An 18,574-nucleotide genomic window follows, 5' to 3' on the forward strand; every position below is an offset into this window, starting at 1 on the left:
ATTTTCAAAAAGTAGCTAATTTTCAGAAAAAATCAATTTGGTTTTTACAAAAAATGGCTCCAAAATCACCCCAAATTTTATGACATTTTCTGGTATGTATTGGTATTCTTATATGCTGTGTAGAAAGTTTGAGCTGATTCTGACTTTAATTTTTTAAGTAATGGTCATTTTAAGAAAGTGCTAACATTCTGAAAATACCCATAGGGTTTTTTCCAAGAAATGGCTCCAAAATCATCCCAAACTTATCAGTATGGTTACTAATAGTTATTAATGGCTATTAATATTTATTGTATTTGTGACCATAATTGACAAAAGGTACCTTATGGCGGAATTTAAAATTCATTATTATAATGAAAAATATCAACCTGTGAGTGCTCTGTTGGACAACCATTGCTTCTAAAAGTTACATAATAACTTTTTGCATCCTATGGAGTAATTTTATGATAAATGGAGCTCAGAAAGTTAATTTTTTTTTGGCTATAAAGACAGATTTCACTACCCACCATAAGGTACCTTTTGTCAATTATGGTCACATTTTATCTTTCTAATTTATAGTTATACATGATGAATAGCAGTTTAGTACAGGTATGATAAGCTGTTATACTAAAATAGCAAGGCTGTATGGATTAAAAGTAAGTACATGTATGTGTGCTATTGTAGCTTACCTTTCTTTATTACACTTTGTTGTTCTTTTTACGTAGCATGATAAGGGATGAATGAAAGTTACTACAGGTAAGATGGAGCCTTTTTGACTAGAAATAAAAATTAGGAATGAAGTCCATATTGTTGCTAATATGGAGACTGAATATAAAAGACATAAGTCATATCATTATAGAATCAAATATAAAGTAATTGGATATGAGTGCATGGTTACCCAATCCAGACGAGGTACAATAATTATGTTCATGTATACCATGCCTAGAGCAATATACATGTATATACAAGAAACATTCATAATACATGTACATGTTTCAAATAAATACTGCACAGCAAGAAACTTTTGTTGCTCCAATTTTTTTGCAAATTTCATCATTTAAAAATCTATATTAATAGCAGTGTTGTGACCAAAAAATAAGTAGAAATTAGAAAATTGGGAAAATAGGATGTCACTACAACAAATTAGACCATCATAACTTGTCATACATGTGAAATTGTGAATGAACTTTTTTATCACCAAATATTGGCAATAATTATGCCTGTACATGTACCTAAGTTTGTATGATACACTTAATGTTACTCGATCATTAAATTTGTAATTGTCAATTAAATGCAATTTTTAGTAATTGTCTTACGTGTTTGTCATTGTTGGAGAAGAAGTTGGTCACATTGGGTGCCGTCTGTGCTGGATCACTCTCTCTGAGGACTTGAACCTTCCTTACATTGGTAATGGACATCAAAAGTATTAATAATAGTAATAGTGGGAATTGTTAACAATATTAGTATATGGTGGTTTTGCAAATGTAGTTGTTATATTGGTAATTTTGGAGTCGTGTGTCATTGAACATATTGATGCTCAGCCTGAATGAAATTAAATTACGTGCCTTATCATGAGTGCATATTAATTTAGGTATTACTGGTGTCTGCTCTTGGTTTTATCATAGCAGTTTTCTACGTTATTACCAATTACGTATATGGTTTTTTTTTCACTTTCCCTATTCAACTCTCCTAATTGTTCTTACAATTTTTACTTTCTTCCTTCAGATGAGTTTCAAGTTAGTTCTGATCTTAATGACTTGCTGACAAGAGAGCAGCTGCTTATGAAGTTAGTAGTCTCCCACTTCTCCCTCTCTTTATACTTGCATTTCTCACTCCTCTCTTTCTTTATTTCTCTCTCCATTTACCCTTCACATTCTCTCTCTTATTTTCAGCAGGAGGGAGGCAATGAAGGTAATGGACATTGTCCTATACACTGTACCAGACTACCAGTACATGTATGTGTTGTATTCATGTACTTGTATGCATACACTTTACTGTATTAATAAGACAGTACTGATAATAAATTAAATGGCTATGATGACTGATGAGGTTGTACTTGTGGGAGATGTACAATTTAGTGCTTATTATTATTGCTATGCATATATCTTATTAGTCTATTGTGGTTTACTTAATTATCTCTAGTTATGTAACATGCACAGAACATTCTAGACTGACCACATGTATTATACTATATATTGTTCTATATTGTTCTTTTGTTCTGTTCACTTCCTTTGTTCTGGTTCTCTCTCTCTCTCTCTCGCTCCTCTTTGCTCTCTTAGTTTATCTTATGTGATTATCACTTGTCAAGTGTTGAGAGTTTTTATGTTGTTTCAATAATTACCAGTTTATATCAGTGCTTTGTACATGTACATGTACTTGCGTTATACATAAACTTTTGTGTAGATACCAGCAATACTACATACATGCATAATGTACAGTGCATGTTCATACTGTACTGGTACAATAATTTATATTTTTACAATTGTTTATTATCAAATTTAACATGTACATTATTTAGAACCATTCCATGTATCACTAGTATGGCTTGATGTACATGTACACAGTCACTGGTTATGTGTTAATGTACCCTATATTCAGTCATTATGTACATGTAGCTAACGTGTTCATTTATTAAGAAATTAAAGTTTATCTGCTCTTTAAGGAGATACCAGCCATTGGCAGCCAACACCTCTTACTGTACAAACAATAATTATTTATTTATTTATTTATTATGAGGAGCTCCTCTTTTGTCTGTATAGGAAACTCTCACTGGTTTCAAGTGGATGGGCAACTTAAGCTACACCTTCCTTGAGAAAGGAGAGGAGGTTCTCTTCGCTTTTGAAGAAGCAATTGGATTCATGTTTGGTACTACAGTACTGGATATAGTGGAGCTGCTGTGATTGGAGAAATGGCTGCCTACCTTTACTCTAATGGACAGACATTCTCTTCACTGTTGGAAGACATTTATTTATGGTCGAGTTGTCTCAAGTAATTCTCATTTTATATGTCACTCAAAAAAAACGATAAAAGAACCCTTTGATGGACTGAGAAAAGATGAGCAAGTAATTATAATGAGCTATAGCTCATTATAATTACCTGTCCATCTTTTCTCAGTCCATGCATCAAAGGGTTCTTTTATGGTTTCTTTCAAAATACACTATAGTGTATTTTGAATAAAATAATATTAAATATCCCTCTCTCTCTAGTCTCGTGGTGCCAAACCATGCCCTCGGTACCTGCAGGTACAGAGGGCGTGGTCTGGCACTGCAAGATTGAGACTACTCTCTTTTTCCTAGTACAGTACTCCCAGTACTTGTGGTTCAGCTGGTGTTTCTAGTGTATGTGATACTACTGTTGGGTATGACAGTACCAGACCTCCTCACTATAAACCAGCAGGTGTAGCCTGTCAAGCAGGTTTACTAGTATTATAATTTATAATACCAGTCAGTATTACTAGTATTACAAACAGGTATTACCAGTTCATCCTGCATCGTAGTCAGATGATCATGTTCTCTTTGTGAGTTTACTTTGAGGACCTCACTTAGGGATAGGACTGCACTAAAGATCAAGTATTACATGTATGCATACACTATACATGTTCAGTCTTCCTGGAGTACAGTATGTTTTACCGACATTTTACATTATATTAATTGTATATTATTATTTTTAGTATTGATGAGTCTTCACTTAAAGTTACTCTATCTTATACTGTTGATGATATTATTAAAGAGGGAACGCCAGTTTAATTCGTGACTCTTTACCTCTGGGTCCCTCCCTTTAACTTATTATTGTTGTTGTTGTCATTATTGTTATTGTTATTGTTGTTATTATTGTTATTGTTATTATCGTTATTATTATTGTTGTTATTGTTGTTGTTGTTGTTGTTGTTATTGTCGTTGTCGTTAATGAATTTATTAAATCAAATTATTATAATTTAATATATAGATCAATTTATTAAGAGATGTTATGTACAATGTATGTCTCTTGTAAGGTATTTCTCATCAATATAATCTCAGCTAAGGCTGCGTTTACACAGCAAACTTATCACGGTTGTGATAAGTTTGTTTATTTATTTATAACTTTCCAGCACTGACAAAATAAAATGGAAGAAGATAAAAAGCAAGAAAAAAGCAAAGCAAAAAGCAAGGTCAACCTGAGACGTGCCCAGGCAGCCAGCATAAAAACAGAAATTAGTTACAGTAAAAAAATTAAATTAAATTAGTTAGTAAAATTACAGGTAGGAGAAGAGACGAAACATCAAGAGCAAGGACAATGAAGGTGGAAAGAGCACTGGTTCGAGGGGTCAAAGTGTTGCATAAAATGGTGTTGTTTAATAGCCATGACTATGAGCCTAGAGCACTTAGTTTTTTAATTTAAAAAGTTTTTAAAAAATCTGATTGAAATTATTGGACAGGACACAGAAAATAATAATAACAATAACTAGTGGGCAAAATTTCTATTACGGGGTGTAATCAACTGACTGTCTAAGAAATAATGCAATCCTTTGGTGGTGGTTCTTCAATGGGAGGAGGAGGAGGATCATCCTATTTATAGAAGAAAAGGAAATTGTGTTACTTTTTATAGACACAAATAAAGTTACTATTTATAGTAACATACACTATGCCACACATACAATACACATATACTATACATTTATACGTGTACCTGCTGGTAAAAAATTTCTTCCTGTTCACAAGCAGCATGGGAAGTAGAAGTGGGGCTGACTCTTACTGGAGCAGTTGGGGGAATGGAGGGAAAGGTTTGGATGCCAACGTCTGTCTCAGCAACTTCAAGGGAAGGAGGAGGGAGGGGGGTATTGCCTGCCACCTCCATGAAGGACTCCTCTCTATGCTGACTAAAGGTAGCAACAACCTAGAGAAAGATTGGAAGAAGAGAGAAATAAATCCAATTCATCTCGGTTTTAATTATTATCTTTAAAAAGTAAAGAAAATGTTAATTATGTACATGTACTATTATGTTTCGCATTGGCGGCTATTGCATTAATTACTATTACAATGTTATAATTCAATTAGCAAGAAAATAGAAACAGAAGATTACTAGAAATATTCACCAAATGCACGCCTACATGTATTTGATATATACATGTACATAAGTATGTACATTGTACAAAACTGTATATGTACATGAATTTAGCTAATAGAGCTATGCTTTACCAGTTGGCTTTATAAAGAGGCACAATGTATACTAGCAATTAGACTATATACAACATGCATGAAACTTGCCTCTCCATTTTTGGTGCAAAGAGATGTTGATGTCCTTGATCCAAAGCCCCAGTTATTGACTGCCTTCCAAATAATGTCAGACGGAGGAGAATGAACAGCACCATCTATGCCTGCAGCCCATATCTAGAAAGAGAAAGAATTAATTAATTAAATCCTGTAATTTCTTGTGATCCACTCACTGTTACAGCAGCTCCTCCTAGTAGCTTTGATTTGCTATGGAAACGGAACTCCACCTTCTCTCCAGTGTTCTCCACTTCATGTATAATTTTAAAACCACCAAGATGCTCAATCTATACAGGTGTATACATATAAACATGTACATGTGACTTACAAAAATACATGAGTAATTAATCATTATATGCAGTTACATGTATATACTTATATCCTATTGATGATGCACATCAAAGGTACTGCATGCACTATAATCCAGCAAGACCACAGCAGTGATCTAAGCCCCCCACAACAATGTTTTAACCCACCACAATGATGTTATAACCAACCCACAATTTAATCAAATATTTTTATCATTATTTGAAAAAAACAATTATTCCTGATGGTCTGGTGTAGGATTATATGCACCATGATACACATTAATTGTGCACCCATTCAGAGATGCTGGACTTCATATCAAGTAACTGCTCCACAGCCATTTAACTTTGCCACACCTAGAAAGTGGGAGAAATGGTTCCGTAGATTTGAGCGGTTCAGAGGGGCATCAGGTCTCTTTGAGAAAGAAGAAGAGGTGCAAGTCAATACCCTGATTTATATGATGGGTGCCGAAGCAGACAAAATATTTCGTTTTTTCAAACTCACAACAGCCCAAGCTAAGAAATATGATACAGTGATAGAGAAGTTCACATCACACTTCATCAAGAAACGGAATGTAATATATGAACGAGCGAGATTTAATATGAGATGCCAGGAGGAGGGAGAATCAGTAGATGCTTTTGTCACGAATTTTTACTCGCTAGCAGAACATTGTGGCTTCAAAAATATACACGATCAGTTGATACGAGATAGGATCGTGGTTGGTATTCGAGATGCAAAGCTGTCCTCACATTAAAGAAAGCAGTCACGGCTATTCGACAGAGTGAAACAGTTAAGGCTCAACACAGATGAGAGACAAAGTGAACCTGTTGGAGGAGTTCAATCACAGAAAAGACCTCTGTCCAAAAAGACACCAAACAAGAGAAACAATTGCTCGAGGTGTGGTAAACAACACCCTCCATAAGGGAAGTGTCCAACAAGAGATGTAGTGTGCAGAAAATGCAAGAAGAGAGGACATTTTTAAGCTGTTTGTCGAACTGCAAAGGTCAGAGGAGTTCATGATATGAACGAGAAGAGCGGTGAGGCTTTTCTTGGAGAGTAGCAGTCCGTGGAATGTTACCTTATTATTGAATAACACGTCAGTTGCTTTCTGTATTGACACTGGGGCAGAAGTAACAGTTATCCCAGAATCAGTATACAAGTTATTAGGACGTCCCAATACAGTACCTATCAACAAGAATCTAAAGGGTCCTGATAATAGTTCATTAAGAGTCAAGTGTCAGTTTATAGGTAACTTCCAGAATGGAGACTTAACAGTTAATCAGAGCATATATGTGGTAGAGGATCTCCAGAAACCACTATTGGGCAGACCAGCAATTGAATCTTTACAAGTGCTTTAATGGATTGTGTTGATGAGTTTCAACATCTCTTTAAGGGATTAGGAAAATTGAGCCAATTCTATACAATTAAATTACAAGAAATCTTACTCACTTTCTACAGCTCAAAGAGTACCACTATAACTAATGGATGCAGTTAAGAGAGAGTTGGAACGAATGGAAAACCTGGGAGTCAGAGTAAATGAGCCTATAGAATGGTGTGCTGGGATGGTTCCAGTACCCAAGAAGAACGGCCAAGTAAGGATATGTGTTGATCTCACAAGACTGAATAAGAGTGTCCAGAGGGAGAGACATCAACTACCAGCTGTTGAACAAGTACTAGCTCAACTTAATGGAGCTAAGGTATTCTCTAAACTTGATGCCAACTCAGGTTTTTGGCAAATTTCCTTGGCACCAGAGTCTGCATTGCTCACTACATTTATCACTCCATTTGGTCGTTACTGTTTTCATCGCCTACCATTTGGGATTACATCAGCTTCAGAGCATTGTAATCAAAGGATCTCTGACATTCTGACTGGAGCTCAAGGAGTGGTGAGTATGACAGATGATATACTAGTCTTTGGAAAAGACTAGGACGAGCATGATGTACACCTATGGGAAGCTCTAAGACAAATCGAAGAAGCGAGGTTAACTCTAAATAGAGATAAGTGCCAGTTTTCTAAATCATGTGTCCATTTTTAGGTCAAATGGTGATAGTACAGGAATACATCCTGATCCAGACAAAGTATTAGCTTTTTGCCAAGTGAAAGAGACTCGCAACATCAGTGATATTTGGAGATTCTTGGGAATGTGTAATCAGATGAGCAAATTTATCCTGAATCTGGCTGATAAAACTAAGGTTTTATGGGGGTTGCTACTAAAAGACACTTAGCGGACATGGGAGCAGGCTCAGAAGGAGGCATTTAACAATCTCAAGGAGATTTTGTCTACAGTCCCTGTTCTCTCTTTGTATGATCCTAATGCTGAGACAACAGTATCAGCAGTTGCTTCTAATAATGGATTGGGAGCAGTACTACTCCAAACTCAGTCAGGAGGGGAGGTAAAGCCAATTGCATATGTGTCTAGATCATTATCTCCTGTTGAACAGAGATATGCACAGATAGAAAAGGAGGCACTGGCTTTTACGTGGGCGTGTGAGAGACTATTAGATTATTTGATCGAAATCAGATTTCACATACAAACAGATCACAAACCTCTGGTTCCTTTATTCAGTAACAAATCTTTTGAAAATCTACCAGTTTGAGTTCAGCGATTCGGACTTCGTATGATGAGATTTGACTATCTGATACCTCATGTACCAGGGAAGCAGTTGGTTATTGCAGATACCCTGTCAAGAGCTCCTTCAAGGGAACCAGTTGAGAGTGATTTGTTACTCACAACATGAAACAAGAGCCTTCATTGAGATGATTGTCAATGGACTACCAGCTACAGAGAAAAGATTGGAGGAGATAAAGCACTCTCAAGAACAAGATGAAACTTGCAGAGAGATAAAACAGTATTGTCTAGAAGGCTGGCCTCATAAAAGCCAAGTCAGCCAGAAAGTACGTCCATATTACACTGTATCAGCAGAAATCTCATTGAGTGAAGGATTGCTGTTACGGGGGTCTCAAATCATCATTCCACAGTCTCTTAGAAAAAAAGTTCTACAACAAATACACGCTGGTCATCAAGGAATCACAAAATGTTGAGACAGAGCCAGACAGTCAGTTTGGTGGCCCAAATATCATCTCAGCTACAGGATGTAGTATCTAGCTGTAAAATATGTTGCCAGCATTACTCTCAAAGGGCAGAACCTCTTATTCCATCAGAACTCCCACAACTGCCTTGGCAGAAGGTTGGGATGGATTTGTTTGACTACAAAGGGTCAACATACTTACTTATCATTGACTACTACTCTCATTATATCGAAATAGCAAAGCTCAGTAAGACAACAGCTGGAGAAGTCATCAATCATTGCAAAAGTATTTATGCTAGACATGGCATTCCAGATATGAAGGTATCTGATAACAGACCACTGTTTGCAGCTGAATCCTTTAAAGAGTTTGCTCAGGCAACAACTTTGATCATGTAACTAGTAGTCCTTACTATCCACAGAGTAATGGGGAAGCAGAGAGAGCAGTCAAGACAATCAAGAACTTGCTTAAGAAGGAAGGTGACCCCTACTTATCTCTACTCACATACAGAAGTGCTCTTCTCTCTAATGGTTATAGTCCCTCAGGGCTACTGATGAGCAGAAGATTAAGGTCTAATATTCCATCTACTAGGGAATCGAGGGAACCAACTATTCCAGGCAGACATGAAGTAGAAGAGAAAGATAAGAAACAGGAAACAAATCAGAAACGTAATTATGATCATCGTCATGGTTCAAGAGAATTACCAGATTTGGAACCTGAAGATAAGGTCTGGATATCTAATAGACAAGAGCAAGCTCAGGTACAGAATCAAGGTGGAAACAGACAGCAATGTTATCTATCAACATAACAGGAGAGATCTTGTCACTATGCTATCTTCTCAAGATGATAAAACTACAGAGACAAACACAGAACCAGTCGTATAATTACTGAGAAGTACTCGTAGTACCACAAAACCCAATTGATGGGATCCTAGTTATAAGTAACTCAAAGAAGGAGAGATGTACTGTTATCATGTGATTATAGTTTATACACTATGCATACACAATCCCTGTACATGTACATGCCCAGTTACGTTATTGATTTGTGTTTTTAACTTGAATATTATTATCATGTTAGTTACTGAGCAGTAAATGCTTGTAGTAGCTGTGCCCTCTATCTTCTGCAATCCAAGCCTAATTCAACACAACCAAATAGTACATGTACATACAGTACAGTGAACTTTTTAGAAAATGGCTCATTTTTAAAATGGCCATAACTTAAAAAGTTTTAGTCAGAATCACCTCAAACTTTCTATTATCTATATAGCATAACGACATCAATATGCATCAGAAAATGTCATAAAAAATTAGGGGTAATTTTTTGGCCATTTTTTGGAAAAAGCATAGGCTATACTGTAGGGCACCTTTTTTTTAAGGGCTGTAAATTTCATGAATTTGCCTAAAAATCAATTTCGCAGATTTAATTTTCATGAATTTATGCCGTCTGCCACCTTGTACCGTAATAATTTGATTTTTGCAGAATTAATTTTTGCAAATCTTCAAGAAATAGTAAAATTCATGGAATTTACAGCCCTCGAAAAAAAGGCGCCCTATGGTATTACAGGGAATGAGCTCAAACTTTCTACACAGCATAAGGACATCAATACACAAAAAAATAAAATAAAAATTAGGGATGATTTCAGAGCCATTTTTTGAAAAAACCATGTACATCAAAATATCAACCTTAGTGTGCAATATGAAGCAATAATTTAATAAAAGGAAGAAGACTGACATGTACATGCATAAAAAATAAAAAGAGAGAATTCTAAACTATATGTTTGCAACCACAATCATTCCAACATGCTGTACCTTGTCAGACGTGTTTTTAATTTGTACAAAGCGTCCATCAGGATCAACGTCAATGATCTGCATAAATCCAACAGCATTAGAAGATGTAGCACCGACTTGCTTCTTCCTTTTAGAGCGAGGGCCTTCACCGTCACGAGCAACACGAGGTCTCTTCTCACGTGGAGTGGTCTGCAAACTGAGCCTACAAAAATATTATAAAATATAATATAAGCATAATTATAATTCATTCAGCAAATGCATGTGTATTTTTATTTCATAGCCATGCCTCTAAATTATAATTTAAATGTCAATTTGCCTCCTTTGCTCAAATCCGGTACCTTACCTCTGTTCCTCCTCCTGCAGTAGTGCAGAGAGGGTAGCAATCTCCTGCTCTAACTGCATCCTCAGATCAAGCCATTCTTCATATTCTTTCATCTTTCGATCATAATTGGCTCTCAGCGCACGCATCTCATCCATTAGGCGAGCTATCTCAGCAGAGTGGAGCTGCTTAGTTTGAGTCAACTCTTTTGACTTCTCTCTAAGAGCACTCTCAAGCTGTTCATTCTATACAAAAGAATAAACAAATAAAATATACTTATATATTACTGTTATTAGTAGTATTAATATTATTAGTAATTACTATTATTTTATTTTTGTCATTTATTGTCATTATTATTACTTTTACTGTCTTATAATTATTTAAAATAAATTAAGAGACATCCAATCCTCTCACAATGACTATAACTATTACAATACTTACATGCATAATCACCTGTATTAATATACATGTACCTTCTCCTGAAGTTTTTCAATGTCTCTGTTATTTTTAGCCAGTGTAGTGTGACAGTTCTTCAGCTCATCATCAAAACATACCCTAGCAGACGCGTCATGCTGACTCTGTGACTCCAATGACTCAAGCTATCAATAAAGGAAATATATGGATACTAATTAAAATAAACAAATCAGCATTAATTAGAACAAGATACAGGCAGGCACTAATTAAAATAAACTGTAATGTAGCACATATAAAGTACATACATATGTATGCTTGCATGTGCTTCAAGGTGGGGGGAGGATTAATTGGAAACCAGCATACCCTGATCTTGTAGCTCTCTTCAAGGTCAAGTTTAAATTGCTGAGTTTCTTTCTCAATCTCTTCTCTGGCCTCATCAATGGCCGCCTGAAGACGTTCGGCAAAATCATCATCAGTCTCTTTGACACCATCACGATGTACAGTGTCCAAACCAGTATGTTTTATAGTGAGTGCCCTTATCTCCTACATACATGTAGTTAGAATACAAAAATAATGAAAATATTATACTCATCCCAATTAACGCACCTCTTGATAAATAATGACATGTCTCAGGTGATGCAATGTTTAGATATAGGAACAATTATGAAATGCTCCAGGAGATGCTTGTTTACAGAGATGCTTAGCTAAGCCCAACATACACTATGCAACATTTGTTGTAAACAAAACGTTGCAACTTGTTGCATGCAACACAGTTTATACAAGAGTCATGCAACATGTTGCCCCATTGACTTCTGTATAAACTGTGTTGCATGCAACAAGTTGCAACGTTTTGTTTGCAACAAATGCTGCATAGTGTATGTTGGGCTTAAGTACACCTGTAAACAATGGGACTTTCTAATTGAAATGCACCTCTAAAAAATAATTATCTTGACCAGGAGGTGTACTCAATAGAAAGTTCTTATTGTGGAAGCCATGTAGAGGAGCAATAATTAGGAGGGTGCGTTAATTGGGGCAAGTATGATATACACAAATAAGTTGTATTTACAGATTATTATTATTATTATTATTATTATTATTATTATAAAGTTTACAGGAGGCCAAAGCCAACCTGATGGAATGCTAACAAAAATTGCTGACACCCACACCAGGCAAAAAATAAATAAATAAAACCACAAAAACACAGAAATGCTAAGTAAAAGAGGAAGGAGCTCACTAACAGAAAAATGACAAGATGAACAAGGGCACAAAAATTAAAAACATGCATTATCACTATTAAAATTAACTAAAAATGATTCTAAAAAAATTAATAAGGTTACTTTTAATAACTGGAAAAGATTTATCTAAATCAATATAAGGTAATTTATTCCAAAGACGCACAAGTCTAGGAAAATAAGAGTGATGGAAACAAGATGTACCCCATGGCAAATTTATAAAAGTAATAATAATTATAATAAATGAAAAACTCAAACCTCGTTATATCTGTTCATCTTGAAAGCAAGTTCCTCACGAAGAGTCTGATTCTGGTTCTGAATTTTAACTAGTGCAAGGGTCCCCTGGTCCAGAGAATCCTGAACATTCTTAAGACGAGAATGTAATTTATTAATCTCTTCTTCAAGGTCTTGTATCTAAGGGGGAGGAGGGAGAAGAGAAACATAAAAAAGAGGAAGGTCAATCTACTAAAATTAAAAATAAAATAAATGTATAACAACTATTTGTACATGTACATGTATATGTGCATGTACATGTAGATGTACTTAAACATTAAAGTGATGGTGTAAAATTATGACTAAGATTTAATCAACATGCAGATATTGCAAAAACAAAGAGCCTCAATTCTTAAGACAATTATTCATTACAATTATACTAGTGTATATTGTACCTTTTGTTTAGCAGACTGGTTGTCAACAAGTGAGGATTTGTACAAGCTCTCAAACGTCTCTGCACTTTTCTTAGCCTCAGCCAGTTCTTGTTGCATGCGCTCATAATCTTCATGAAACTTCTTTAGCCTTTCAGAGAAAAATAAAAAAATAGCAGAAATGATTATTATAAATACATGTATATACTATATTTATTGACAATTATTAAATCCTGAGATGCATTCAGTAAAACAACAACAATACGTTAAAAGACAAACATAAAACATACACCAAACATGACGGGATACTAAGTACAGCTAAAATCTATTCAGTTTCACCTGAACTATTGTTTTTTTGTTATAACTTTTGATAAACATGGAATTTAGAAATTTTGTTTGCACCATTAAAATTGCTAGGTCCTTCCCGTCTTTTAGAAAAAAAAATCTGGTCAAAATGATAAGGCCTTAGCCAATTTTGAATGTCCCTGTAGAAACTCAATGACATACCTTTGACCACAATTATGCAGTTAGAACAGCTAGAATAAAGGCCTTTTCACACATGTCCACTTTAGATCCAGAATTGCAACCTACTAAAATAGAATCCTCTTTGGTTGTGTTCACACTAAGCTACTTTGAAAGAATTAAGTGAATTAAATTACAAATATTTAATTAAGACCAATCCACTACGATCCCCCTCAATCCACCTCTGGATGTGGATTGACTGGATCTCCTGATTCAAGACAAGTGTGAACAAGCCAATCCTGTTTTAATCCTGGATTTTATCTCGATTCTGGATCAAAAGTGGACAAGTGTGAAAACTGAAAAGGCCTTAAATTCAGCTGCTACTTATCTGTATGGCTTCCTTGCAACAAAAACAATTCCAAAACCACAAATGTACCTAAAGAATGCAGATGTGGCATGTTATTTAATTTATTAATTGAAAAAAGCCAGGGGTCAGGTGAAAGTGAATAGACTTTAGTACATATTATATTATACACCCACCAATAATACCGAAAATGATACACGACTATGTGTACATGTACTTAATGAGTGGTTTACTTGTATGTACATGTACATGTATGCCTTTTATTTACAATTAGGAAAATCTAAAGTAGAGGTAGTTCATTACTACAAAGAGTCACAAATTGCTCAAATACAAAATATTTACAACAAGGCACTTGCCAGCTGCAAGTATTAGGCCTAGTACACAATATCATGCGTTGCGACAGGAAGAGCACCGGAAGTGCTGTACAAACGCTGCGAGTTATTGCATGAGTTGACCAAAGTTCAACTCTTGCGCTATTGACGCGTGTGCCATTGGTTTGTACAGCACTTTCGGTCGCAAGGCTGATATTGTGTACCAGGCCTTAGGATAGTATGACTCACAACCTGTAATAATGGGGTCGCACATGATGCGTGTCACCTCAGTATGATCAAACCTAACACCACTGAAAATACATGCACTGTATGGCACTCTATTGAATAATAATAGCAAGAACTCACAAAAATGAAAAGTTTTTCTATCCATCAGTCTTGTACAGTATAAAATTATTTCCTTTTTGAGGAATTTTAAAAATGAAATCCACAAAATTACAGCCATACCGTACAGTTAATCACAATGCCCGACCCACAACAAGTACACGAAAACAGGTGCTCAAAATCCATCCCTGCTCCCCCCCTTCATAATGGTAGGATTATAAACTCACTCCGTCTCTAAATCTTTGACTCTGTCTTCACTTTTAGCATACTGAATCTGATAATGTGCTTTCTCCTTGGCCGTCCTATCAGTGAGAAGACGTGAATCTTGAAGCTCCTTTTGAAATATCTTCTTGAGGGTGCTGGTCTCCTCCTGCGTAGTGGTCTGCATGTGATCTAGGGTAATGTTCAGCTTCTCATTCTCATCTCTCAAGCGACGGACTCGGTTTATGTAGGTTACGAATCGGTCATTGAGGAGTTGTAGGTCCTCCTTCTCTTTCATTCTAGTCCTCTTCTCCGGCGTGGGGAGAGAGGGAGAGCTGACTGCTTGCTGTTGGCTCATTCTTGATATAGATATTATAATAAATAAAATACTCTATAATATCTATGCAGAGGAGGCAGGTCATCAGTAGTGAACACTGTTTAAGTTTGAGCAATAATTGCTGCAAAGTTCAATTGCATTCCAATGATTCCATCGAAATCACGTGAGGAGAAATTGCCAAAATAGTTCGTTGTGTGGTTCCTGGGAGAGATGTCCACTGGTAGATCAGGTTAGCGCTTGTTACAAATATGATATCAAGTGTTAATGTTTGATTCACTTTATTTTCACTTTACTTTAGGAAGGGATACTGAATATGAAGGATGGTTATTATATGATGAGAAAGGTTTAAATGAGTATGTAGCAACATTTACTGTAACTAAGCCGGGTAGATCTAGAACATTTAATTTTATGGATGTAAGTATAATAGGTATTATTGTGTACATGATGTTTGTAATGTGTTTATTTACAGTATAAGAAAAAAAAGCACCCTAAAGCTGTGATAGGTCAAATTATCACCTTTAAATTTGTCCGGGAATATTCTACACCTTCATTAAGAGGTGATTATATTGAATTAAAGTTTGATACTCAACAAGATGAACCAACCATTGGATGGAGTATTAAACCTCACACAGTACCTTGTAGAGTAAGTACTTGTATCGTATATTATATAATTAATGTGTGTGTATGTATCAATAGATATATAGAAGTGATGTTGATGAGGTTTATGAACTTCCCTATCCTGATCCTCCCTCGTGCAGTATATCAGTGTTTGCTACACCTGATGCTGTTCCTACACTACGTTATGTAATAGCAGTGAAAGGTTCGGATGCCGTTACATTGGTCATTGAAAGGACATTGATAAGAGGTAAAATACCTTGTAGCTTGAAATTTTCGTGGAATGTAAATTTCGTGGTTTTCGTGGTTATGGCTGCCCACAAAATTAAAACCCACGAAATCATTGAAATTCCATCCCCTTATAGGCTATGTAAACTGTCAACCACGAAAATTAAACCACGAATTGCCCCACTAGGAGCAAACCATGAAAATATCGACCCACAAAAATATCGACCCACAAAAATATTGACCCACGAAAATTTCAAACTATACAGTAGATTTGAGTGGGTGTGGTCTAGTATTAATAACCACACCCATCACACTACTCACAATGCTGGTACTACTAATAATGATATTTATACCTTCAGTAGTATACATGTAAGTATTATATTAATAAGTAGTAATATACAGTATAGGTCAATAAAAATTTTCCATTGCATTCTCGTTGAACGTCATTAAAACACAAACGTTCCGTTTTATACTTCAGTCCGTTTTGAACTTCCGAGAACAGTGCGCTCCAGCGTTTTAGCTTTTCTTCACGTTAGAAATCACATTAACTGCTCAGGAGACATAAAGAAGGGCATTAACCTTTCTTTGTGATTTGGACAAGTATTTGGCAAGGCACATGGTGTGACTAGCCCGAACGTCAACCTCACTGATCAGTAAGCTTACTACTAGTACTTTTTTGATATATTTTTAACTTTAGGTACAGATTTTGGCTACTACATGATTCTAGATTCAAGTGGGTCTCTTCTAACAAAGAAAATGTTATTGATGTATTTTTATTTTATTATTCATTGATATTGAATTTTATGATTAATAATAATTAAGTTGCTACGCAATGACAAAACAATTGAGTAAATCCACCATTGTCTCTGTGCTAGTAGTACAGAATGATCTACATGCAACAGCTTAGGAAGGTTCTAACTACCAGTAAGAATAATAGCATCAACCACTTTCATGACAATAATTGAATAGCAACAATATAATTGTTTGATCTTTTGGGAAGATGAAGATTTATTTACCATTGTTGAATCAGACAAGGTTACAGCTGCTACATGTACAGGAGATGAGCTGGGAGATAAGATGGGATCTTAAAAATAAAGAGATTTAAACTTGTTTGAACCTGTAGTAGCCACAGTTTGACAGCTAACAGCTTGTGGTTACCTATGATTAAGGCCACTGTTTACACAGCAACAAAAATGATGCAATCTGTATAGTTTTGTGCCTGTGATGCGTTTTGCGTTGTTGTGTAAACGTAGCAGGCTAAGTCTATGCATGTATAATAATTGTAAGGAATGTAATGTCAATGATTTTAACAGGAACATATGAAGAAATGGAAGAGCTGGAATCATCAAAAATAGAAACAAATGATCCCACTGCAGTACATGTACTATTATAGGTACGTGTATAGACAAGGTCTCATTATAATTTTAGAAAAGAAGAAACAGAAGAAGTGTACTACAGGACAGAAGAGATTTGAAAGTGATGAGGCAAATGGAAATGATAAAAAGAAGAGGAAGAAGGAGAATAGTGGGAAAGGGAAAGAAAGGAATAGTAAGAAAGAAAGAAGACAGAGGAAAGCAAAAGAAGATAAGACTAGAAAAGAAAAAGGTATATGTACATGTATGCTACAGTATTGTTACTATATGTTTTACACACACACACATACACACACACACACACACACACACACACTATAGGAAGCATTATAACAGTAACATCGCCACCAGCATCAGCATTTTTGCTATTGATCATATCATCTCCATCATTGCTGTCAACGCCATTATTTCAGTCGATATGAAGTACTTCTTTACCTTCACTACCACCTCCTGTTATTAAAGAAATATCAGCATCCTCTGAACAACTCCCTTCATTATCTAAACAGATATTACCATCATCATCTGAATTACCATCATCTGTGTTATCAGGAATAGAAGGTTTGAAAAGTAGAATTGAAAACAACCAATGTACCATCCTAAATTATTTACATTACTTACAGTACCATCAACACTTTAACTTTACCCCTGCTTTTGGAACACCACCTTCAATACCAACTGTACCACCCTTTCAGATGCCAGTATCTTAGCCAGCAACAACAGCTATTTATCTAATGCAGTCCACTGAATCATCAACAGTGTCAACAACATTTAAAGTATCGACAGCATCAACTGTGTCTACATCATCTCCTTTGCCAATCAATACAAATAGCAAAAACCTTTTGTCATGGTCTCAGATAGAGAGAGGCAAACTACTGTCACTCGAAATTTTATTTGAAAAATACCACAACATGCGTAATGAAAGCAAAGCTCCTACATTTGCTTCAAGGGAAGCCATATTTGGTGAAAGTGTATTGAGGTAATATAGACCTTAAGGAAGCAAGGAATTAACTAACTGAACTTTAAAAACATGTATAGCCAGTTCCTACAGTACCACAATAGCCCGCATGAGTTTGAGTCCTTATGGAAGAAGTGTGTTGAATGTTGAATATTGTATTATAAACTTAAAAAAGAGATAGAGAGAAGGGGAGATACAAAAGAACAGGAACACACTAGGAAAAGATCAGGGAACAAAACCAAAAAACATCACTGTATATACTAGTCTGTGGTTAACTATGTAAACCATATGACTACAATAATCACAATAACTATAAATCATTTTATTTACAACACTCCTCCTTGATTGATAGTTATGGATGATTCACCAAACCAAGTTCCTTTCATAGATTTTCAAATCGAGCTTCAGGGAGGGGTTTAGGAAGAGATCAGCGA

The 18,574-nt window shown here is 35.6% G+C and overlaps 2 protein-coding genes and 1 long non-coding RNA gene across 5 annotated transcripts in view; 2 read left to right on the forward strand and 1 right to left on the reverse strand.

The window, feature by feature from the left end:
* The first annotated feature begins 473 nt into the window (after positions 1–473).
* On the forward strand, positions 474–3,807 carry LOC109584157 (uncharacterized). 2 transcript variants are annotated; one of them, XR_002185881.1, is made up of 10 exons: positions 474–509; positions 556–632; positions 702–732; positions 1,281–1,383; positions 1,702–1,762; positions 1,869–1,931; positions 2,736–2,949; positions 3,183–3,390; positions 3,434–3,594; positions 3,647–3,807. It is a non-coding gene; the product is annotated as an uncharacterized LOC109584157 (long non-coding RNA). The 2 variants fall into 2 exon arrangements; XR_002185882.1 differs by having other exon boundaries at positions 3,278–3,594.
* A 553-nt stretch (positions 3,808–4,360) lies between these two features.
* LOC105313707 (lamin-L(I)-like) lies at positions 4,361–15,049 on the reverse strand. Of its 2 annotated transcripts, none has more exons than XM_011407353.2 (11): positions 14,659–15,049; positions 12,977–13,103; positions 12,567–12,722; positions 11,440–11,619; positions 11,136–11,261; positions 10,687–10,907; positions 10,365–10,545; positions 5,399–5,509; positions 5,220–5,342; positions 4,642–4,848; positions 4,361–4,520 (listed from the first exon to the last, which is right to left on the reverse strand). In XM_011407353.2, the coding sequence occupies exons 1-11, from the start codon at positions 14,988–14,990 to the stop codon at positions 4,461–4,463; spliced, it is 1,824 nt and encodes a 607-aa protein (XP_011405655.2). In that variant the 5' UTR covers positions 14,991–15,049; the 3' UTR covers positions 4,361–4,460. The 2 variants fall into 2 exon arrangements, with proteins under 2 accessions (XP_011405655.2, XP_019855325.1); XM_019999766.1 differs by lacking the exon at positions 14,659–15,049 and adding an exon at positions 13,460–13,604 and having other exon boundaries at positions 4,365–4,520.
* Positions 15,050–15,114: 65 nt separating this feature from the next.
* Positions 15,115–18,574, forward strand: part of LOC109584155 (uncharacterized) — a 13,713-nt gene continuing 10,253 nt past the window's right edge. Inside the window, exons 1-4 of the mRNA XM_019999764.1 lie at positions 15,115–15,198; positions 15,268–15,383; positions 15,439–15,612; positions 15,666–15,834. Of these exons, the coding sequence (XP_019855323.1) occupies positions 15,180–15,198; positions 15,268–15,383; positions 15,439–15,612; positions 15,666–15,834 (478 nt within the window). The 5' untranslated portion in view covers positions 15,115–15,179. The remainder of the gene's footprint in view (positions 15,199–15,267; positions 15,384–15,438; positions 15,613–15,665; positions 15,835–18,574) is intronic.

The sequence above is a fragment of the Amphimedon queenslandica genome, unplaced genomic scaffold (genome assembly GCF_000090795.2).
Source record: "Amphimedon queenslandica unplaced genomic scaffold, v1.1 AMPQUscaffold_13240, whole genome shotgun sequence".
In the NCBI taxonomy this organism is placed as follows: Eukaryota; Metazoa; Porifera; class Demospongiae; order Haplosclerida; family Niphatidae; genus Amphimedon; species Amphimedon queenslandica.

Bases quoted from the DNA above. Each gene is read 5' to 3' on its own strand.
- LOC105313707 (XM_011407353.2), bottom strand. From the start codon at position 14,990: ATGAGCCAACAGCAAGCAGTCAGCTCTCCCTCTCTCCCCACGCCGGAG. The intron at 10,546-10,686 runs GTAAGGTACCGG...ATATTTTTGTAG, and splicing joins CTGCAGGAGGAGGAACAGAG to GCTCAGTTTGCAGACCACTC. The intron at 4,849-5,219 runs GCAAGTTTCATG...ATCTTTCTCTAG, and splicing joins TTTGCACCAAAAATGGAGAG to GTTGTTGCTACCTTTAGTCA.